Source organism: Trachypithecus francoisi, unplaced genomic scaffold (genome assembly GCF_009764315.1).
Source record: "Trachypithecus francoisi isolate TF-2019V2 unplaced genomic scaffold, Tfra_2.0 Lachesis_group17, whole genome shotgun sequence".
Lineage (NCBI taxonomy): Eukaryota > Metazoa > Chordata > Mammalia > Primates > Cercopithecidae > Trachypithecus > Trachypithecus francoisi.
This window is the reverse complement of record NW_022681462.1, coordinates 19156249-19180327: the sequence shown is the minus strand read 5'-3', so window position 1 is coordinate 19180327 and position 24079 is coordinate 19156249. Positions and strand designations below refer to the sequence as shown.

General features: G+C 42.4%; 1 protein-coding gene across 5 annotated transcripts in view; it reads right to left on the bottom strand.

Moving 5' to 3' along the window:
* The window catches only part of ARHGAP25 (Rho GTPase activating protein 25), a 91684-nt gene that overhangs the window by 22555 nt on the left and 45050 nt on the right, over positions 1-24079 (bottom strand). For 2 of the 5 annotated variants that reach the window (XM_033239286.1, XM_033239287.1), the window contains exons 3-4: positions 21809-21896; positions 15566-15682 (exon numbers count right to left, since the gene is read on the bottom strand). In XM_033239286.1, the coding sequence (XP_033095177.1) occupies positions 15566-15682; positions 21809-21896 (205 nt within the window). Of the gene's footprint in view, positions 1-15565; positions 15683-16837; positions 16922-17313; positions 19236-21808; positions 21897-24079 lie in introns of those variants that run through there. The other 3 variants (XM_033239289.1, XM_033239290.1, XM_033239288.1) reach the window with 3 other exon arrangements.

Below are 24079 nucleotides of genomic sequence, written 5' to 3'. Positions count from 1 at the left end.
CTTAAAATTTTCTCTTTCAATTGAAAGATCCCACGTGAGTCTAGGTCTTTGCCATTTATGAAAGAATAATCTCCCACCTCAGCTCTTATGCAAACAACCAACATTTGCTTTCCTTCTCTTTACCATATACTGGTAAAAAATTGTGTCTACTTCTAGAGAGATGTCTGCCTCACTTCCTCACTTATCACTCACTACTCAGCCTCTCAACCCATCACAATCTGGTTTCATTAGCCTGCACTTCTTCACTAAATCTGCTCACTAAGATTTCTAGTGCTCTCCTAACGTTCATTCCACACCCTACTTACTGATCTTCTCAGAAGACTGATGTTGTTACTTCTCCTTCCTCTTCAATACTTTCTCCCTACATTGCAATAAATCCAACCATTCTTGTTCTATTCTCATGTCACTGATGACTCCTTTCAGTGTCTTTGACTGTGCTCCATCTTCCACCTGCTCCTTTGGTGCATCATTTCCTGGGATTCCAACTCAAGCTTCTTTTCTTCTCCCTCTAGTATTCTCCTTAGGAAAGTGCATATGATTTCACACATTTAGGTATCACCTATAAACTTATAACTTATTAATCTGTATATCTGGTCCAGATCTCTCTCTCTCTATACACACACACACACACACACACACACACACACACACACACACACATATACATATATAATATACATATGTGTATATATGGATATATGTGTATATATATATACACACACACATGGATAGATAGATATAATTTATGAAAGAATAATCCTTCACCTCGGCTCTCATGCAAATGATCAACACTTGCTTTCCTCTCTTTACTATTATACTCATAGAAAAATGTGTTTTATTTTATCTTTATATATGTAGCTATATCATATCTATTTCCATCTTTTCTCTCTTTCTCTCTTTTTCTCTCTCCCTTTTTCCTCTATAACCATAAGTTCAATGATTAATGGCAATTCTCCCAGTATCTTCTCTAATCTCACTATCATCCCATCCCTAAATCATTGCTTCTCCTGTAGCCTTCCTCAAAGGCAATAGCATTCATTCCATCACTCAAACACCAGGTACTCTCCTAGGCACTGAAAATGCAAAGCCATTAATACAAGGTACCTGCACTTAACTAACCCAATTAGCAAAATTGTGACATTAGAATTATCTGCAACACTCTTCACTCTCTCCAAATAGGTTGGTACATTATTCTTTTTTTTTTTTTTTTTTGAGATGGAGTCTTGCTCTGTTGCCAAGATGGAGTGCAGTGGCGCGATCTCGGCTCACTGCAACCTCCTTCTCCCGGGTTCACACAATTCTCCTGCCTAAGCCTCCCGAGTAGCTGGGACTACAGGCGCCTGTCACCATGCCCAGCTGATTTTTTGTAGTTTTAATACAGACGGGGTTTCACTGTGTTAGCCAGGAAGGTCTCAATTTCCTGACCTCGTGATCCACCCACCTCGGCTTCCCAAAGTGCTGGGATTATAGGCATGAGCCACTGCACCCAGCCTAGGATGGTACATTCTAAATATGATTTAAACAAGCTCCCTATTCTCACTGCTGTTGCCTATATCATTACAATGGTTTCTTTTGCAACTCCATTTCTTGCAAATTCCTTCCACCAGAATTCACAAAGTCATTCAACAAATGTAGGCTGAGCATTTGCTGTGGGCCAGGCTCTTTGACAGCTAGAGAGTACGATAGGATGAATGAAAAATGGTCTTTGCTTTTAAAAATTCTCAAGAGAATGCCCTTCCTCCTGCTCTCCACCTGGAAACCCAGTCTTCTGAATTTGGATGTCTTCTCAGGGAAAACTGGTCACTCTTTCCTCTACTCATAGAGCTCCCTGTGTGTTCCTTGATGTTATCACTTCTCATGTAATTTTATGATGATTCATTTAAACACCCCCCTCTTCCACTGGACTGTGGACCCCTCAAAGGCAGACAGTCCATCTGGCTCAGCATCTATTTTCAGAACCTGGTATATGATGGACCTCAGAGAGCTGTCACTACCTGCTGCCTACATTCCTCCCATTCTCTGGTCCTTTTCTGCGCTCAGTACTTCCCCAAACCTACTCTTGTCAAGGAGACCAATGGCCTTTACATTTTAAAATCTGAGGTGAAATTCTCTGTCTTCATCTTAACCGCTCTATCAGCAGCATGTGACACAGCAAGTCACCCCCTCCTTCTTGGGACACTTTCTCACGTGGCTTTTGGTACACCAGTCTCTCCTGGTTCTCCATGTGTCTCATCAGATGCTTTTAGCCTGCTCTGAGGATTCTTCCTTTTCTTGCTGTCCTCTAAATGTTGGAGGGTCCCAGGGCCTCCCTTCCTCATCTGCACACTTTCTCATAGTCTCACCACTTTAAATATCGCCCATATGATGAAGACTTTGAAGTTGTCATCTGCAGCCTAGAAATCAGTCAAAGCTATTCTCTCAACAAGAACCAACCACTGAATGCTCTGGAGACATCAAGACCAACAGTGTCACTTCTTACATGAGAGAAAAATCATCTTTTTTTTTTTTTTTTTTAGCTTGGCTAGGTCAGGTTTTGTCACTCTTAATCTCAGATCACATGAGGAGTTTGGAATCAGAAACATCCCTGGAACTCCAAAGACCTGGTCCTGAGTTCTACCAATGTCTGACCTCTGGGTCCTAATTATCACCCCTTTGGCCATTAGCAGAGCAGTTCCATCTTAATAGGTGTAAATGTTCATGAATTTATTATAATAATTATATGTAATATAATTACCATAATGTAATTTTAATATACATAATATGATAATTATAACTATTAACCAATGCAACTAATTGCATTAATTTTATGCTGAGAACTGATCCCTGATACTTTCACATGTGCTATCTCATTTAGTCCTCATGAGAACTCTACAAAGTAAATATTACTGTTCCATTTTACAGATAAGAAAACTGAGATTTGAATCAGGAATTTTTCCGAGGTCATATTTACCCTGTGATTCTATATTCAGGGCTTTAATTCCTTTTAAAATTTAAAGCTAATGGAATAAAAGTTCAGAGATCATAAAGTCTCAAGGGGAGTCCTCTAATGCCAGACCATGCCAGCCCATGCCAGCCCCACCTCCCCTCAGACCATGTTCACCTCGTCTCCAGTCCCCAGACCTAAAATTTTGGACCCCATCCTGAGCGATCACAGAAGGGTGAGACCTTACTACCACACTAGTAATTGCTCTGGCTCTTCCCACAGTCCATCCTCCACCCCTTACCCCTCAACCCCTTCCTTAGATTTGCTGGAAAACTCCAGGAAACTGGGTTGGTTTGGGAAAGTGGAAATTGAAAGAGCAACTGTCACCTCCCTCCCCACCTTAGTCCTCCTTTGTCATCACTCAAACACTCCTAGGATTAAGACAAGAGCCCCTCCCCACCCTGCCTCTAGCCCAGCCCAGGCCTCCGGGAGAGTACCCCACCCCCATACACACTGCGCCTGCCCTCCGGGCACTGATACCTGCTTCCCAGGGGCTCAGTTCCAGAAGCGCTCCCCACCCCTGACAGGAGAGGGAAGAGGCTCTAGGAAATGAGTCTTTTAGTGGAACAAGTGAACCACAAAATAAAAAAAGAAATACCTTTCTTTCGGAGCTTGGGGGTTTTCCTCTTGAAATCCCAGCAAACGAGCAGTGCCAGGGCAGGAAAGCCACAGCCTAGTTCCCACCGCGGCATCCTGGGGATGTGAGGCATGGCGGGGCCGAAGACTCACGCCTCCGATGAGCCAGCCTCAGGCCTTCCCTCCTCCCCAGACTGGAAGAACTCTCTTCTCTCACTCCCAGATCACCACATGCTTGCAAATACTGCTCAGGTTCTGACTCCAAAAAGGAAACCATGGGATCTGTCCGCACCTGCCCCAGCCCTCCCGGCCCTCCTTTCCCCGGCACTTCCCCTCCCCACTCACCTTTACACACAGGACTCTCCAGCTTTTAAACAGTGAACATAAAGCTGTCAAGGCCCCCAATAAAAATAAGTGCCTCCTTTTACTTAGCAGCTAATTGTCAACTGCCATTCAGGGGATACCTCCAAGGTGGGTTAAAAAAAATCCCATGCGGGAACCCTTACCAGCATTGTTCCATATATCAAAGTGTCTGGCAGAAACACAGAATTTCACTTAGCGTTTATGAAGCCAGCCCACTGTTCCCTGGAAATGCTTTCCGAGTTGCACATGGCTCCGTGGGGGCCTTCAGAGATAATGATCTTGAAGATTGGTTGCTGGGTAGACTGAGATGATTTTGTCCTCCTGATGAGTACATACAGTAAATAGTGCAGCAACCCTATCAGACATGCCCAGGAGAAGGCAAATGGGCTCTCAGCATTACGGGGAAACGGTCAAGGTTGTCAGGAAGGGCCCTGGGGCTGTCTCATGCTGCCAACCCAGTGTTTATTCTCCATTCATTCATAGGCCAGGAATCGCGGACTCCTCTGACTCCACATTCTCTCTGCATGTCAGATTCACTCCCACACCCTGGCAATGTTACCTCCAAAACATTGTACAAACCTGTTTGCTTTTCTGCATCTCCACTGCCACCACCAGTGTCCAACCCACCATCTGTCCTTTCTGCCTGGACAATGGCTTGAGTTTCATATCTGGTCTCCTGCTTTCATTCTGATCTGCCACCTCCAGCCCAATCCATTTTCCATACAGCAACTAGAATGATCTTTTAAATAGAATCTGATTTTTTTCACCTTCTTGCTTGAAAGCCCCAGTGACTACCTATTAGCTGTTAGGATGAAGACAAACATCCTTAACAAAGCGATCTCCCCTTTTATTACCCTCCCCTTACTCCAGAGCCTGTTCTTTCTGTCACAGGACCTTTGCACATGCTATTCCCTGTGACTAAGACACCATTCTGCTTCCCCCTTCTCTGTCTAGTTAGCTTCTGCTGGCCTTTCAGAGTTAAGCTTAATCATCACTATTTCAAGGAAGCCTTCCCTGACCTACTTGACAAAGATATTTTTTCCCCATATGGCATCATGTGTTTTTCCCACATGGCTCTTTTCACAGTTGTAACTATGTTTTCCCTTGGCTCTTTAAAAGTAATTGCTGTGTCTTCTCCTAGCTTGTGAGCTCCTTAAGAGAAAAGATTTTGGCTTTTTTTCTCTCCTCTCTCTCTCTTCTTTCTCACTGTTGTGCCCCAGTGTTAGCATAGATCTGGGGACATGGCACATGTTAAAGAAAGAGTTGTTGACCAAATGAAAAAATAAGTATCTGTCTGTTGTTAGGAGCTGGGGGCAGGGGAGATGAGGGAATTCATGGAAATAAGTAAACATCATCTCTTTTAATATCGACTGTAGCTGGTGAGAAAGACCAGAACATGTGGAACAACAATGACTGCACACACCCCTCCAGGCTAAATTGTGCTATGGATTGTGAAATCATGCTCGGAAGGGTGCAGAGAACTTAAAAGAATGAAAGGAGAAAAGAAATCCAAAGTACATAACAATTCAATATTTACATACTGTATACCTCTTGTTGGCGAACACGCAATGATGCTCAAAACACAAGATCTTCTTTTTCAAGATGGCTGACTACGAGCATTTCCAGTAATCTCATCCACTTAGAGGAACCAAGCTAGTGTGCCGTCTCATGCTTCCAACCCGGTGTTTATTCTCCATTCATTCATGGGCCAGGAATCACGGACTCATCTGACTCCACACTTATTTAAATGCAGTGTTCAAGAAGGAACTTGGGAGTTCAGCAAAAAAGTGAGAGGAAGCTTTGAAATCCAGGAAGAAGGAAAACAGGAAGGCTGTGTGGCTGAGGCCAGCTGGGAAAGGGGAGTGAATCCCCCAAATGGGAAAGGGTGAGTGAGTACCTTTCTGCTGTCCACTTTCCCACTGGGGAATTATACAATCCAGGCTGTAGGAGAGCACCTTGACTCTCCCACAACACGAATCTAACTTGGGGAGTGGCAAGAAGACTATGATGAGGAACTGCTCCAGGGAATGACCTACACCCTTTTTGAAACCTAACTGACTGCTGTGGGACAATATTCTGGATCCGAGCTCTTACAGACTGTGCATGGGGGAACTTGGGTGGTGCTTGCAGGACTGGGGCTTGAGTAGGGGATGAATCCCTGCAGCCAGTTCTGAGAAGCAAGTGTGGAGTGGGCTCCAGTCACTGACATTGGAACTGGGCACACCACCATCCCAGGTCCTAAGCAAACGGAGAGTTGTTGTGGAGGCTTGGTCTTCAGCTGAGTGGCGTCTCCTACGGTCTAGGGCTGAGTTGTGGACTAGATGCAGCCTGCCAGGACTGACTGGGTGGCCAAGTTGGCTGCCATAGCCAGGATGGAGGAGGGAACTCTGCTGGGACTGGGGTGTGAGACGAACGCAAGTCTCATTCCTGTGGGCCAAACAGTGGCCACTGGGACAGCCCTATCCTCCCTGTCCTAAGACTTTAGGACAGCAAAGGTTGCCCCTCACCAAGCATTTCACAAGGGGCCTAAGGACTTCCTCTACCCCCTAATCAAGGCTGGTGCATGCATATGCCATTGGAGGGCCTGAGCACAAGCTTGCTTGGTCCAGTTCTGCGCAACTTTGTCCCCTACTCTAAGACAGAGTGTGGGATCCAGGCTCCTGGATGTTCCACCACCCAACTACCACCAGGATTACCTAAATACCTCTCCTAGGGAACAGAGGTTAGGCATAAATCTCCATGCTACCCCCACAACTGGTTGTTACCTGCAAACACTATCTACTAGCCTGGAGGCTGGCCCACACAGCCCATTGAAACAACTGCTAACACAAAAGCACGGAGCTTAAGAACTAGAAGAACACTTCATGACCACTGCTACGCCCACTGCCCCCATTGTCCTCACTGCCCAAAAGGTCAAAAGCCCACTCACCTGCCCTGTATACCACTACTACAATCAGCATCCAAAAAAGCCACCCACGGGCCCCAAAATCGGCCTGCCTGGAACTGCCAGTACAGGTGCCAGCATATGCTGCCTGAGGTCACAAGGAGAAACACACTTGGCCCACCACTGCTACCACTGAAACCTGAAAAAGTAACCACTAACTGCGTCCTAACACACTAAGGAATCCACAGATACCACTAAGGCTATTTATGACCAAGGAAATCATACAGCGTCTTCACTACTGCACACACTAAGAAGCAAAGCCAAACAGCCCTACCCAACCAACATCATAGTCACATCTTCAAGAAAAAATGTCCCCACTCCATAATGAATGTAAATTCAAAAATAAGAGGAAGTGACTATTACTTCAGATGTGCAGAAATCAATGTAACAATACAGGAAGCATGAAAACGCAATGTAATATGACACCCTCAAAGGAAGACAATAATTCTCTAGCAATAGCTCCTAACCAAAAAAACTCCTGAAAATGCCAGATAAAGAATTCAAAATATTGATTTTAAGGAAGCCTAATTAGATGCATGAGAAATCTAAAATCAATACAAAGGAATCAGAAAATCAATTCAGGATACGAATGATAAATTTACCAAGAAGATAGATACTTTTTAAAAAATCCAAACAGGAATTCTAGAACAAAAATACATTTATTGAAGGAATTACAGAAAACATTCAAAAGCTACAACAGTAGACTAGATCAAGCAAAAGGCAGAATTTCTGAACTTGAATACAAGTATTTTTAAATAACTCAGCCAGGCAAAAATAAAGAAAAAAGAATTAAAACGAATGAACAAAGTGAGTCATTTGGAACTACATAAACCAACTGATATAACAATTCTAAATACATATGCACTCAGCAATGGAGCACCCAGATGCATGCAAGAAATATTACTGACGTAAAACTGAAAAACAGACTGACAGCAACACAATAATAGTGGGGACTCAACACCCCATTCTCAGCATTAACCAGATCATCTAGACTGAAAGTCAATTAAAAAGTCTTAAATTAGACTTTACACCAAACGGGACAAATAGACATTTACAGAGCATTCTATACAACAATTGCAAAATACACATTCTTCTCAACAACACAGGGAACATTCTCCAAAACAAGCCATATGTCAGGCCACAAAACAAGTCTTGGCAAATTTTTAAAAACTGAAATCATATCAAGAATCTTCTCAGACCACAGTGGAATAAAACTAGAAATCAATAACAAGAGGAACTTCAAAAACTACACAAATACATGGAAGCTAAACAACATGCTACCGAATGATCATTGGGTCAATGAAGAAATTAAGACAGAAATCTAAAAATTTTTTAAACAAATGAAAGTACAAAAACATACCAAAACCTGTAAGTTACAGCAAAAGCAGTGCAAAGAGGGATGTTAATAGCATTAAATGCCTACATCAAAAAGTAGAAAGAGTACAAATTAACAACCTAATTTCAAACCTCAAGAAACTAGAAACTAAACAACAACAGACCAAACTCAAAATTAGCAGAAGGAAAGAAATAACAAAGATCAGAGCAGAACTAAATGAAATAGAAACCAAAGAAACAATACAAGGGATCAACAAAATGAAAAGTTGGCTTTTCAAAAAGATAAACAAAATTGTTAAACTTCTAGTTAGACTAACCCAGAAAAAAAGAGATCCAAACAAACAAAATCAGAAATGAAAAAGGAGACATTACAACTAATACCATCGAAATACAAAAGATCATCAGAGATTATTATTAACTACTAGATGCCCACAAACTAGAAAACCTAGAGGAAATGAATAAATTCCTAGAAACATATACTTCCCAAGATTGAAGCAGGAAGAAATAGAAAGTCTGAAGAGACCAACAATGAGTAGTGAGATTGAATCAGTAATAATAAATCTTCCAAAAGAGAAAAACCCAGAACCAGATGGATTTACAGTTCAATTCTACCAAACATACAAAGACAATCTCATACCAACCTGAAACTGTTCCAAAAAACTGAGAAGGAGAGAATTCTCCCTAACTCACTCTACAGGGTCAGTATCACTCTGATACCAAAACCAGACAAGGACATAACAACAACCAAAAAGAAAACTACAGACCAATATCCCTGATGAATATAGACTCAAAAATCCTCAACAAAATACTAACAAACCAAATCCAACAGCACATCAAAAAAAAAAAAATACACCATGATCAAATAAGTTTTATATCAGGAATGTAAGGATGATTCAATATACACAAATCAATAAATGTGATACATCACACAAAGAGAATTAAGGTAAAAACCATATGATCATCTCAACAGACACAGAGAAAGCATATGATAAAATTCAGCATCTGTTCAGAATAAAAACTCTCAACAAACTAGGCATTGGAGGAACGTGTCTCAAAATAATATAGGTCACATGGAACAAATGCACAGCCTACATCATACTAAATGGGAGTAAGTCGAAAGTATTCCCTCTAAGAACTGGAACAAAAGAAGGATGGCAATTTTCACCAAAATAATATAGGTCACATGGAACAAATGCACAGCCTACATCATACTAAATGGGAATAAGTCGAAAGTATTCCCTCTAAGAACTGGAACAAAAGAAGGATGCCAACTTTCACCATTCCTACTCAATAGAGTACTGCAAGTCCTACCCAGAGTAATTAGGCAAGAGAAAGGAATAAGTGGCATTCAAATCGAAAAAGAGGAGGTCAAATTATCCCTGCTTGCTGATGATGTGATCTTATATCTAGAAAAATCTAAAGACTCCACCAAAAAACTCTTAGATTTGATAAATGCATTCAGTAAAGTTTCAGGATACAAAATCAACATACAAAAATCAGTAGCATTTCTATACAGCAATAACGATCTAGCTGAAAACAAAATCTAGAAGACATTCTGATTTACAATAGCTATAAAAAAAAAAATACCTAGGAATATATTTAACCAAGGAGATGAAAGATCTCTACAAGGAAAACTGCAAAATACTAACAAAAGAAATTGTAAATGACACAAACAAATAAAAAAATTCCATGCTCATGCATTGGAAAAATCAATATCATTAAAATAATCATACTACCCAAAGCAATCTACAGATTCAATGCAATTCCTATCAAAATACCAATATCATTTCTTCACAGAACTAGAAAAAAAATCCTAAAATTTATATTTAACCAAAAAAGGGCTCAAATAGCCAAAGCAACCCTAAGCAAAAAGAACAAGGCTGGAGGCATCATATTACTTGACTTCAAATTATACTACAAGGCTGTGGTAACCAAAACAGCATGTCACTGGTATAAAAACAGACACATAGATCAATGGAACAGAACAGAGAACCCAGAAATAAAGCCACATATGTATAGTCAACTGATCTTTGACAATGTCTATAAGAACACACCCTGGAGAAAAGACACCCTTCTCAATAAGTGGTGCTGGGAAAATCTGATTGCCAAATGCTGAAGAATGAAACTGCAGCCCTGTCTCTCACCATATACAAAAATAAATTCAAGATGATTAAAAACTTAAATGTAAGATCTGAAACTATAAAAATGCTAGAATAAAACCAAGGGAAAACTCTTCTGGACATTGGTCTAGGCAAAGAATTCATGACTAAGGCCTCAAAAGCACAGGCCACAAAAATAAAAATAGACAGACAGGACTTAATTAAGCTAAAAAGCTTCTGTACAGCAAAAGAATCAACAGAGTGAAGAGACAATCTGCTAAATGGGAGAAAATAGCTGCAAAGTATGCATATGATAAAGGACTAATATCTAGAATTTACAAGGAGCTCAAATAACTCAACAATAATAAAACCAAATAATCCCGTTAAAAAGTGGGTGAAGGACATGAGCAGACATTTTGCAAAAGAAGACATACAAATGGCCAACATGCATATGAAAAAATCCTCAACATTAATAATCATCAGAGAAACGCAAATAAAACCCACAATAAGGTAGCACCTTAACACCAGTCTGAATGGCAATTATCAAAGAGTAAAAAAATAACAGATGTCGGTCAAGATGCAGAGAAAAAGGAACACATACACTGTTGGTGGGAATGTAAATTAGTTCACCCTCTATGGAAAACAGTATGGAGATTTCTCAGAAAACTAAAAATAAAACTATCATTTGATCCAGCAATCCCACTACTGGATATATACCCTAAAGAAAGAAAATCATTATAACAAAAAGATACCTTCACTTGTATGTTTCTCACATGATTATTACAATAGCAAAGATATGGAATCAACCTAACTGTCCATCAACAGATGATTGGATAAAGAAAATATGGTATATATACACAATGGAATACTTACTGTTCAGCCAAATAATAGTAAATATGACATTTCAAAGAATGAAATGATGTCTTTTGCAGCAACATCAATGGAACTAGAAGTCATTTTTAAGTGAAACAAGGGCAGACGCAAGAAGATATCACACGTTCTGACTTATAAGTGGGAGCTAAGTTAACGTGTACACACAGACAGAGTATGGAATTACGGACAACAGAAACTCAGAAGGATGAGAGGATGGAAGGGGGTGTATGATGAGAAATTACTTAATAGGTACAATCTGTGTTATCTGGAGGATGGGTACCCTAAAAGACCTGGCCACTACTACACAATCTATGCATGTAACAAAATTGCACCTGTACTCCATCAATTTATACTACTACTAATAATTTGAAAAACACAGGACCTGTTTCAGGACCTTAAAACTGGGTTGGGTAAAGGAGAAAATGTAGTGCATTGTTTCCTGACTCAGCAATAGCCTGAGTAAAACCTCAGATGACTCATCTCCGGAGGAAGACGACAAAAGCAGGTCTGGACAGAGTGACGACTTGCAATTTGGACTCCTTGCTCCCTGGAGAGGGGACAAGGACCCGGTTTCAGTGTGGAGATCCAGAGAAGGCATGCCTGTCTTACTAAAAGGAGGGAGTAGTTTAGAGGAAATGGGCGAGAGTAAGCTGAGAATGAGTTTTCAGAAGTCACAAGCCCTTAGGAAAGGGTGGCAAGAAATTAGCCCACTGATAAGAAAAAGGCTGAAACACCAGTGTTCTGCCCTCTAAGGTGAGAGGGACACTCAGAGCCAGCTACAGGCAGGAGGAGCCCTGAGGAAGAAGTTGGGAATGCCACGAAGAGCATGTAGACCATCTCTCCAGTCAAGGGAGAAAAGAAGCCCAAAAGGGGATGCAAGCCAGAAGAGGTATCAGCTCTGCACAACTGTCACCAGAGTAACTTCCAAAATTTAAAATTGGGATTCATTCCATAGGGTGTACAGATGGGCTACAGGTGTCTGAAAATATTTTGCTGTCGAAAGCAAAATTGTTTGTGTCTAGGTATTTTTCTGGGGAGAGTTTCTATAACTTTCATCAGATTCTCCAAGGGGGGTCTTTGCACCATAAAGAGCTTCACCAAGACTCACCACTGACATACTTGGAGAAAGATAGTATAATTCTAGAGGGTACAACCCATTTACTGAATAACTTCTCAGATAAATTGATCATCATCTAACAGAGGAGAGCCTACTGAGGGAGCAGAACATAGTGCTGCTATGGGAAAATGACATCATTCTTTCACCTATTAGATTAATAAATCTTTATTGAGCACTGTTTAGATTCTGGGATACGGTACTGTACAAAAAAAGAGAAAAACAATTCCTGCCAAGTAGATTGAAGCTCTCCTTCCAGTGAGGGGAGTCTAGCTAGGAACAAAGCAAATGAGTAAAATATTTAGCACATTAGAAGAGGGTATGTGCCAAGGAGCAAAGCAAGGCAGAACTGAGGGGTAAGGAAGGGATTCGGTGTTAAACAGAATGATAGAGGAAGTTACTGAGGTGATGCTTGAGCAAAGACTTGAAGACAGTAAGGGACCAAGCCATGCAGCTGCCTGGGGAAAGAGGATTCCAGGCAAAGGAAACAGCAAGTGCAAGGACCTGAAGGCAGGAACACGGGTAGGATGTTTGCGGGGGCTGGTGAAGCTAGAGTGAAATGAGCATAAAAGAGGGTTCTAGAAAACAAGGTCAGAGGGGAAATGTGGGAGTGGGGGCGGCGGGCAGACTGTGCACTATAAGATCATTATAAGGCTTTGACTTTTAATCTGAGTGAGAAAGGAAGCTACTGGAGAATGTTGAACTGAGAGGAAACTTGATATGACAGGTTTAACAGGCTCACACTGGCCACTCTGTTGAAAACATTTTGTAAGAAGGTGGGAGTGAACATGTGGAGATGAGTTTCAAGGCTAGTGCTGTAATTTGACAAGAAAGGATTCCATCTTCATCGGGTTAGTAGTGGTGAAGGTGGTGGGAAGGGAGCACGCTCTGGGTGGAAAAAGCCATAGATAATTTCACAAAGGGCTAGAAAGAGGTGGCAGCAACACGTCTCAGTGACTTCACAGTATTTGGGAGGCATGTCTTTCCCATCTGGTCAACCCATGTTAGAGGTTCTTTCCAAGTGGCAATGTGCTGTGGCAAAGGAGCAGACCCATGGGACAGGTCATTTGTCCCTTTAAGACCAACATCCCTAATTTACAAATAGTAAGAACACATTTCTGATTTCCCCAGTGGCCTCAAATGAGACTCTATACTGTCTTAAAAATGCCCTCACGTTCTGGGATCTATGATTTTGGTTAGTAACTTTAAACACGGCTGGGCACAGCGGCTCATGCCTATAATCCCAGCACTTTGGGAAGCCGAGGCGGGTGGATTGCCTAAGGTCGGGAGTTCGAGGCCAGCCTGGCCGAAACAAGGTGAAACCCCATCTTTACTAAATATACAAAAATTAGCTGAGTGTGGTGGCACATGTCTGTAATCCCAGCAGCTCAGAAGGCTGAGGTAGGAGAATCGCTCAAACCCGGGAGGCGGGGAGGTTGCAGTGAGCCGAGATCGTGCCACTGCACTCCAGTCTGGGAGACAGAATGAGACTCCATCTCAAAAACAATAATAATAATAATAATAATCTGAGATGCTGTATCAGCGGCAACACTGTTCTTTGAAAAGTAAGTGGTGTTGCACTCTGATTTCCCCTTCTCTGGACTTTCCACCGCCTACAGGACTTATGCTTGACTTGCTCCTCAGGTGGTGGTCTTGGGGTGTGGTGAGGGTGAAATCCCCATGTGTATCATGACAGAGTACAGCAGTTCACTATGGCAAGGCTCAGTCAAGCATCACAGTAGTCACAGAACCTAGTGAAAGTACACGGATACCATTTTGACTCAGAGAGCAGGTGCATGATTAGGCAACATCCACTACCCTTGTCTATGCAGATAGCTTAAAACACTGGACTGGAGAAAACAGAAAAGGGTGGCTCACAATCTCATAATCCAGCTCAATAAGGATGGTCACAGCTAAGATTTTCCAGCATGTTGGCTAATTACGTACCTGCAGGTCATGTGCTCCCAGAGAAACAGACAGGGTAAAATCAATGCTAATGTCCCCTTTCTTGGTCCCAGACCCTTATAAAACCTCTTGGCAGTTCCTGCTCTTGGTTTCTTTGAGAAGCTAATGTGTCTAACCAGCAAATCTCTCTTGGTTGTTTAACATCATTGGACACAATTTCTATTTGTAACCAAATAAACTCTGAAATGTATCAATTAAGATTCCATAGCAACTTGGGGAAAATGATTAAGCCATAAAATCAAAGGTACTAAGTTGCATATAAATTTTAAGTGTATCATTCTGAAAAAAGTGTGTAGATGTAAAGAGCAGATGAAAACAAAACACAAAAATGCCTCTGGTGGAGTATTTTTTCTTTACTCTCCACAAAATTATTATGGTATTCTTGAAATTTCTGAAAGAAGCTGTTGGCCAATGAAATAAATATTTAATATTCAAACTATGAAAGCCTCCCTAAATGATTTCCAAAATAACAGGCCACACAGTCAATACATAATTATATATTTAAGGTTATCTGGAGTTGACACAAGTAGGCATGCTCCTAAAAAGTTGAAGGAAAATGTTAACTTGAGAACTGTCAGTTTTTTTCATATTTTTGTAAAAGGAGGGAAACATACTAGATTTATATGTTTGTTAATTTCAGAAGGTTTTTGCATCTGTTTTCTTTAGTCAGGACCCTCCTCAAATGTGGAAACATCACCAGGATTCCCAGAGAGCTCTAATTCTTGAGTTGTGAAACCCAGAAAAGTGTTGAATGCTGAATTTACTGTACACCTGCAAGACTCCAGACACAATTCCTGAACCTTTCCTCAGTCTGATCATCCTTCTTTTGGACAGCAGCTTTGTTTTCCTGCTCTGACTTACGCAGCCTAACTTACACTTTCAGCAGAGCTCTTGCCATCAGTTCCCAGAACCAGGCCGACTCGTGGTGCTGCGTGAGCCAGTGCTGCTGGGGACCCAGGGTCAGCTCATTCAACCCATTCATTTTACAGATGAGAGTACTTTGATCCAGAGAGGAGAAAGGACTACCTCCAGATATCATACACATTTACTCAGTGCAAAAGACTTGCCTTCCATCCAGTTAATTTGGAGATAGCTCTTTGAGATGACCTGGGTGGCGCAGGGGGTGGGAAGCTAGAAGCTCTGAGCCCACTTTTCCTCCACATTTGACAGAGGACTTGGCCATGGGCATGCAGATAACTGTTTTCTGATTGTCTCCCTTGAGCACTGCTCAAGGAGCTATCACATCTGGAGCTACTTCCTACTTCCTGAGATGTCATAGGCACTTGCCCAGGAAAGCCTGCAGGGGTCCTTACCTCCACAGGGTGTGCCAGCAACTCTCCTGAGGAATTTAACCCACTCCTCCATCTCTGCCTGGGAGCTGGCCATGAGGACATAGGAGTCCTGTCCCATGCGATTCTGGTCCCATGAGGCTGGAGGAAGAAGTAGCACTTGTGAAGGTCTTAGAGTGATAAGGGTATGAGAGCAAGGGGAAGGGAAGGGAACAAGACCAAAATTGATTTCTTGGTTCAGTGAATCACTACCAGCCAAACAACATAAATGCGTTGTCTAATTATCCTCAGTGGATCTGGATATCCGGGCACTCTTAAACTGTTTTTGCTGAAGCTCTAACTCTATAGACAAATCATTGAACACAATGGTTTGCAATTGGCGTAGCTGGGGCTGAGAGCTGCTTTCATTAAGAGGAGAGAAGTCATTTCCTGCCAAAAGGAAGAGGAAGTTCGTGGTGCAGTTTCAGCATGGAGGAGACAATTCAGCCCATAAAAGTTAGAAGACTTTAGATCATCACGCCAGTCATGGATACTTTCCTAAGCTAGCCTTGAGCTCAGTTGCGGGGGTAGGGTAGGAGATGACAATCTCAGGTGGGAGTGACAGTGAGTACACGTGTGCTTTTTTCACAAAATTCGTGCTTGGTGTTCATATTTCTGCTCTCCTGACCACACAAGACCTTGCAAATGTAGGTTCTCAATACTCAGTTAATGGATACATGAAACTTGTTAGAACTTTCTTTACCATTTTCACTTCAAACCTAAGATTATAGATAGGTGTAGTGTTTCCTTGGTTGGCGTTCTCAAATGGACAAAAAAGGTGGGAGAAATGGAAGGCAACAGAGAGCAGGGAGAAGGAGATGAAGGGAAAGAATGTGGGAAAGTGAAAACTAGGGAGAAAGAAGCAAGAGAGGGAAAAGAAGAGTATCAAATACAGGTCTTAGACCATGAAGTTAGTTAGTCAGATCAGAGACTTGAACTCTAACTTCATCCATGGACCTGCTTGCAAATGGAAATCCTCAAAGTTGGGATTTTCTTTAGTTGGTTAAAATAAAAAGGCCTTAGTGGGGACAAGAAAATAATAGTGATCCCTTTCAATAATGGGATACTATTAAATTTCAAAGTGCCTTTGTAAGCATCAACCCTTTCTTCTCACAATGGCAGGCCATCTCCCTCAGAAAGCTTGTTCTAGCTGAGTAGTTGTGCCTAAACCTGTATTTCCCTGCAGGGCAGGAAAAGACTTTCAAATCCCCTTTGGTTCTGGTCTCTTGGACCTATCTTAACATCACTGAGCCTCACCTTCTTTCACCCTTTGGGATAACCTGATTCTGAATCCATCTTGTCATTGGGTCATCAGCTTTCTGACTGGAAGGCTCAGTCCATCTCAAGGCCCTGGGCATTGAGAGTATCCTGAGAATTGGGTGTTTTCAGAAGTAAAATGGTAAGTTAAAAATACTCAGGGAAGAATGAAAAGACCCTCTAGGAATTGCAATATCCCTTTGAAATAGAATAAGGAGTTAGTATTATTTCCATTTTATAGATAATAGAACTGAATCCCAGGGATGCAAAAGCACCAGTCCATCAGTATCCAGTGAGTTGCTGCCAAATGCAGGGCAAGTCTGTCAGTCTCCTTACTCCCACGAAAGATTCTACTGGCCCATATTGCTTCTAAATTTGACCTTGGACAAAATTTATCTGGTGTCTTTTCCCCTTCTCTCTCCACCATGCCTCGACTCCAGTCTACTATGCTGTTAAAACATGCCTTCTCAGTTTACCCTGAGTCCTGGGAGGTCCTTTTGTTCTGTCATGAGCAACCTCACTGGGAAACACCCAGGTCTCAAGATGTTCCTGAATGAAGAGGACTTCCATGGACTAATTCTTCTGGTTAGGAGAGCTGATGACCTGATGACAGGATGACTGAGAATCAGGTTGTACCAAAGGGTGAAATAACGTGAGGCTTGATGATATTAAGATAGGTCCAAGAGACAAGAACCAAAGGGGGTTTGAAAGGTTTCTGTTGTATTTGGGCATAATTGGGGTGCCAGGACAGACTTTCATTAAGAGGAATTGACTGACATTAATACAAAGCTCATGAACAGCAACTCTGACCTCAGGCACAATTTATCTGACTTAAACACAGATTGTTCAATATGTGTTACCCATTGGGCTGTTTCTCTTGTTGGAAACGGACATCTCTTCTTTTCTTAATCTGCCGAAGGAACTCCTGTCCATTCTTTAAAACCCAACTCAAATGTTACCTTTTTTAGGGACCTTTCTTCCCCCTACTCCAAGTTGAGTGGGGAGTCCTTATTCTATTATCCCTTAATATCTTGTTCTTACCTCCATCACTGCAGTAGCTTAATTGTTGTGAGCAATAGTTTCTTACTGGTACAATGGAGATATTATTTAATATGTCCAAAACTGATGCCCTTACCCCCATACCCTGAAAAAACTTGCTACCTGCACAAATCTCAGCAAATCCATATTTTCCACTGTTTAGGCCAAAACTTTGGAGTCAATGTTGATTTCTTTTTCCCACATCCAATTAATTAGCAAATGAAGCCCTCCCTACCTTCAAAATGTGATCAGAAATTGCTTACTTCACAGCCCCTTCATCATTGCTATCTCTGACTTGGATTCTTGCAAAAGCCTCCTCACTGATCTCCTTGCTCTGCCCTTGCCTCTACTACTTACTTTTATTTTCAATTCAAAAGAATTTTAAAACATGAGTTATGTCATGTCACACCTCTGCTCAAAACGTTCCAGTGGCTTCCCATCCTTCTAGCAGAAAAGCTAAAGTTCTCACATTGCCTACAAGTGTCTATGAAATCTGTCTGTGCCCACCCCTGAGCAAATGTCCTATTTTTGTCTCCTGCCATCACTTCACTCTAACCACACTGGTCTCCTTAACCTTCCTTGAACATATGAAATAGGCTCAGAGACTTTGCACTGGCAATTTCCACTTCCTGGAATGCTCTTCCTCCAGCTGTGCTCTTAGCTGACTCCCTCATTGCCTTCAGATCTGTGCCCAAAGGTTACCTTCTTAATGACACAAACTCTGCCGGCTCTGTTCACAATAACCAGTCAACCATCTCAGCCAGCACCTTCTCTCTCTTTGGTTTAATTTTCCCCATAATTGTTATCCTATCAGAAAAACTACATAATTTGCCCATATATTTGGTTCGCTGCTAGTCTCTTCCCACATAAGGTGCATGCAGGCTGCTTAGTTCTTTGCCACATTCCCAGTCCTGCAATAGTACTTGGCTCATAGGAGATGCTCAATGAATTTGTTGTATAAATGAGTGACAACAGATCATAAAGTGGTATGAGAAGTAAATGAGATAACATATGCAACAGAAGGAATAACCTCTTATCCCTGGTGATTCCCTGGGGTGGGAGGAGAATAGAGAGTTATTCTATGAAAGGTCAGTAGCGAGAGGGAAGCCTACCCTAAATTGTTGCCTGCCCCCAATTAAAAAAAAAAAAAAAAAGACTAGCATGACTACAATTAAAAGTTTCTGTGTGGTGTTTGTGCAAATAAAACTGGTGATCACAGAGAGAGGATCCTATCTAGGAAGCCCATTTCTTATACCAGCATTAGCTGCGGAGAATCATCTTGCAAAAGAGGATGATAAAAAGAGGAACTAAAAATTCTCTGTTATAACATGAAGGATGTCTCACTTTAGTGTTGGGCGGAACCTTGGAAGATGATGGTATCTTTTTTTTTTTTTTTTTTTTTTGAGACGAAGTCTCGCTCTGTCGCCCAGGCTGGAATGCAGTGGCCGGATCTCAGCTCACTGCAAGCTCCGCCTCCCGGGTTCCCGCCATTCTCCTGCCTCAGCCTCCAGAGTAGCTGGGACTACAGGTGCCCGCCACCGCGCCCAGCTAGTTTTTTGTATTTTTTTAGTAGAGACGGGGTTTCACCGTATTAGCCAGGATGGTCTCGATCTCCTGACCTCGTGATCCGCCCATCTCGGCCTCCCAAAGTGCTGGGATTACAGGCTTGAGCCACCGCGCCGGGCCGATGGTATCTTTATGAAAATGGTTTCCTATCTTATTATTACTTTAGAATTATTTGTCCTTATGAGATGTGTGTGGGGTGTGTGTGTGTGTAAGAGAGAGAGAGAGGCTGGGTGCGGTGGCTCACGCCTATCATCCCAACACTCTGGGAGGCTGAGGCAGACGGATCACAAGGTCAGGAGTTGGAGACCATCCTGGCTAACATGGCAAAACCCCGTATCTACTAAAAATACAAAAACTTATCCGGGCGTGGCAGTGTGCGCCTGTAGTCCCAGCTGCTGGGGAGGCTGAGGCAGGAGAATGGCGTGAACCCGGGAGGCGGAGCTTGCAGTGAGCCAAGATTGCACCACTGCACTCCGGCCTGGGCAACAGAGCAATACTCTGTTTAAAAAAAAAAAAAAGAGAGAGAAAAAGAATCTGAGAATTCCTCTAGCAGGCCAGGAGACTGTTGCAAACATGAATGATAATGAGAGAACAAATCTTCCTCCTGCACTGGTATAGCAATTTAAAGAGTAGGTATTTTTGGTGCAAAGCCCACAGTGAATCTTCAGCTGGATCTCTCAGTAGGGTTACTCTAGATTGAAAACCCAGGCTTTAGGACACACATGTTACCATGGATGGTTGTGTCCCATGAATTGCACTGGGAGAGGCATCCTAAGAACAGAATAACCTTTGTGGAAAGGGAGAGAGATATTCCTAGTGAGGACAGACTGAAAAAGCAGGCTTTCCTGCTTTTCCTCTGAAGAGAAAGAGAGGAAGATAGACCTTCAGATTAAAAAGCAAGGGAGGATGGGAACAGTGTCTCACATCTGTAATCCCAGCACTTCAGGAGGCTGAAGCAGGTGGATTGCCTGAGGTCAGGAGTTTGAGAGCAGCCTGGCCAACATGTGAAACCCTGTCTTTACTAAAAACACAAAAATTAACTGGGCATAATGGCATGCACCTCTAGTTCCAGCTACTTGGGAGGCTGAGGCAGGAGAATTGTTTGAACTGGGGAGGCAGAGGCTGCAGTGAGCCCAAATCGCACCACTGCCCTCCAGCCAGGGCAACAGAGCAAGACTCTGTCCCCACTTCAAAAAAACAAAAACAAAAACAAAACAAAACAAAAAAAACAAGCAAGACAGTGTCCACGAGGGGACCATCTAGGAACTTAAAATTTTTTTTGTTTGTATTCTGTAAATGGTCATAGTCAAGCTTAGGATTTTTTTTCTGCATTAAAATTATCTCTAGATTATTCCCAAATATCAAACACTGATATGACATGCACTGTATCAAATGCTTCATATTGATTTCCTTATTTAATACTCACTATCATCATTATTGTCCCCATTTTATAGACAAAAAGTCAGAGGCAAGGAGAAATTAAGTAACCTCTTACACAAATAGTAAGTGCCAGGGTCAGGGCAGGCTGGCTCCAGACTGGACACTTCTAACCTCTATGCTATGCTGCCTTCTCCATCAACTTTCTTAAGCACACAGTCACCTTGTGTGAGTGGGAAGGAGAGGGGGAAGAAAAGAGGCACTCAGGGGCCGCGTGGCCTCCCCTGCTGTGGTCAGTATAACAGTAGCAGCAGGGCTACACAGTCAGATTAACCTCTAGTCCCGGAGCCCCTGGCAGGGCTAGGGCTACCATAGGAGCAAGAGACAGGAAGAAGGGTGGAAGCATCTCAGCATGGCAGATTCAGGAGCATGACCCAAACTCCCCTTGTTCCAAATGCATTCGAGGAAGGAAACTCTTGATTTGAAAGAGACACCCTCCAATGTGCCAATCATGTGTGCAATGGTGAGATGCAACGGGTGGAACCATCTGAGGCTGCTGACTTTTTATAATTTTTGACCCTTCGAAATGGCAATTTCACATGGTGTCACTTACATTTTAACTGTTAAATTTAATGACCTACTCACCTTCTAGACTGAGATCATTTTAGTGAGTAGAGAAGGTGCACTTTTCATGTCAGTGGCTCAGTGCCTTGTACAGTACCTAGCTCCTAGCATACATTCATGAAATGCTTACAGAGTTGAACAAAATGCTCACTTACTTATTTCATGGGCATTGTTCAAGCACTTGATACTAGTTAATAAACTGCAATAGCTTCATTAACTGTATACAGAACCACTGTGGGCTCTCAATAGGCTGGTTGGTTAGTTAGTTGAATGAGTCTCCAAATATAGCTTTGACTTCTAGAATGCAGAAGTAAAATGGGAATTTTACTTCTGCACTGCACCTCTGTCCTACCTGTTGTGGCCTACCTGGAATGATTTCAAAGACAAACTTCCCAGCTTCTTCTGGGTTTGTGGCGATCTCCTTGATTGTACTTCCTGGTAGATGCATGCAGCCCTGAAAGATGAAAAGTCAGGCCTTAAGGATAAACAGCAATGTAACACCTATAAACTAAAATTGAGTTGGAGAACAGGTAGGATAATGATGGGATGGGGAGGAGAGTAGGAGGGTAGGGACATGGGAAGCTAGCTTCCCAGTTTTAATGGGGCCCCTTCTGCTGCTCAGGCCTCAGGCAAATTAAAGGACAGCTATTCCAGAGCAAACCAGATGCCCAGAGAAAGACAAGGTTCTGATATAAGAATAAGCTAAGAGAGTTCCATCACCAATATTTGCCTCTTCCCACTTTTCCAAGGACCCAACTGCATGGTCAAACGAGACACTTGGTCTTTGTGAAGGCAATGCTGAGGCTGGGGAGACCATACTGCCTGCCAGGCTGCCAGAGGGGTTCAGGGAGGACTGAACCACTCAGGTCACCATTTGAGGGGATGGGGTATTGAGTAGCAGGTGCCTGCATCTTCACTAACCACCTCGAATGTATTATTCATTTAGTCCTTCCAGCAGGCCTCCAAGCAAAGTATCATTATGCACATTTTATAGGTGAGGAAAAGAGATCAGAAAGCTTCTGTAATCTACCCAAAGTCATAGAGCTATTAAGTGCCAGAATAGTAGTTGATCTCAGAAGTCAGTCGAAAGCTAGCGCTCTTCACCATCAAAGCTGAGGTGGTGGGAAATGGTCCCACCACCAAGCTCAGATCTATGAAGGGTGACTGAGGGTTTAATAGGATTTGTGACCTCTTATACACGGATATATTATCAGAAAAACAAGCCACTTCCACCATGTGTGTGCATGGTGCTTTATCACTTACAGTGCATTTCACCTGGGATAATTTTTTTTTTTTTTTTTGAGATGGAGTCTCGCTCTGTTGCCCAGGCTGGAGTGCAGTGGCATGATCTCAGCTCACTGCAACCTCTGCCTCCTGGTTCAAGTGATTCTCCTGTCTCAGTCTTTCGAGTATCTGGCACTACAGGCGCCTGCCACCATGTCTGGCTATTTTTTATATTTTTTTTAGTGGAGACGGGGTTTCACAGTGTTAGCCAGGATGGTCTCAATCTCCTGACCTCGTGATCCACCCACCTCAGCCTCCCAAAGTTCTAGGATTACAGGCGTGAGCCACTGCGCCTGGCCCACTTGAGATAATTCATTAGACCCCCACAACAGCTCCATATCCAGAGCACAGCAAGATTTATCACTGCCACTTTGCAGATGAGGAAACTGACACTTTGAACGTCTAAATGACTGCACAAAGTGACATAGTTAATGTGCACTGGATCTAGTTATTCAAGATTTATACCTCACTGGCTGTTGAAGGTAGCAGGGCTGGTTCTGAGTTGAGTAAACACACATGTCTTTATTTCAAAACAAAGTATGGATGGAGACGATTGGTGGCAGAGAACACTATAAAGGCAAAAGAGTCTTAAGGAAATCTCAGAAGTAAGATCCACTCAGGAGCCTAAGAGAATAAATGTTTCTTGAGGATCTAGAAATAAAAATGCCTAAGACTGAGAGAGAACAAGACAAAAAGGAAGACGAGGAGGAGGGAAAGGAACAGAAAGGGCAGGAGAAGGAAGAGAAGAAAGAACAAATGGGAGGAGAATGAGGATGAAAGACAAGGAAGGGGAGAAGGGGGAAGGGAAAGGAGGAGAAGAAAAAGCAAATCAGTCTAGAAAATGGAATTCTGCAATTCCTCTACATTCCTCTAATTTTATTATTTAAAAATAACCTCCACCTACATGGTCCTCACCATCTTTAATAAATCACATCAATGCCTTCAGAAAAAATGACCCTGAGGTTGTGCTGCTGAGCTACTTTGGATGAGTTATGGCGCCAGAATAAAAGGCCTTGTTGCTTTTAGATAGGACAGAGCACTGTCTGGTAAGGAGAGAAGGAAAAGACAATCGCAGAGGTGTCTGCCTCCCCTAAGTACCTCTCTAAACTGTCATTTGGTACCCAAAATCATTTCATCAGAAATGGTAACAATAAAATACTAAAAATATACATGCCATGTATTGAGCAGTCCCAAAGTGTCTAACTCCCTGCTAATTGCCCTGAATATATCAGCACATCTAATCTTCATAAGAAGTCTAGGAGGGAAGGACTGTTATTCTCCCCCATTAGAGAAAGGAAGAAGTAAAGCTCAACGAAGTTAATTAGCTGACCCAGGATCACAAAAGCTACATAA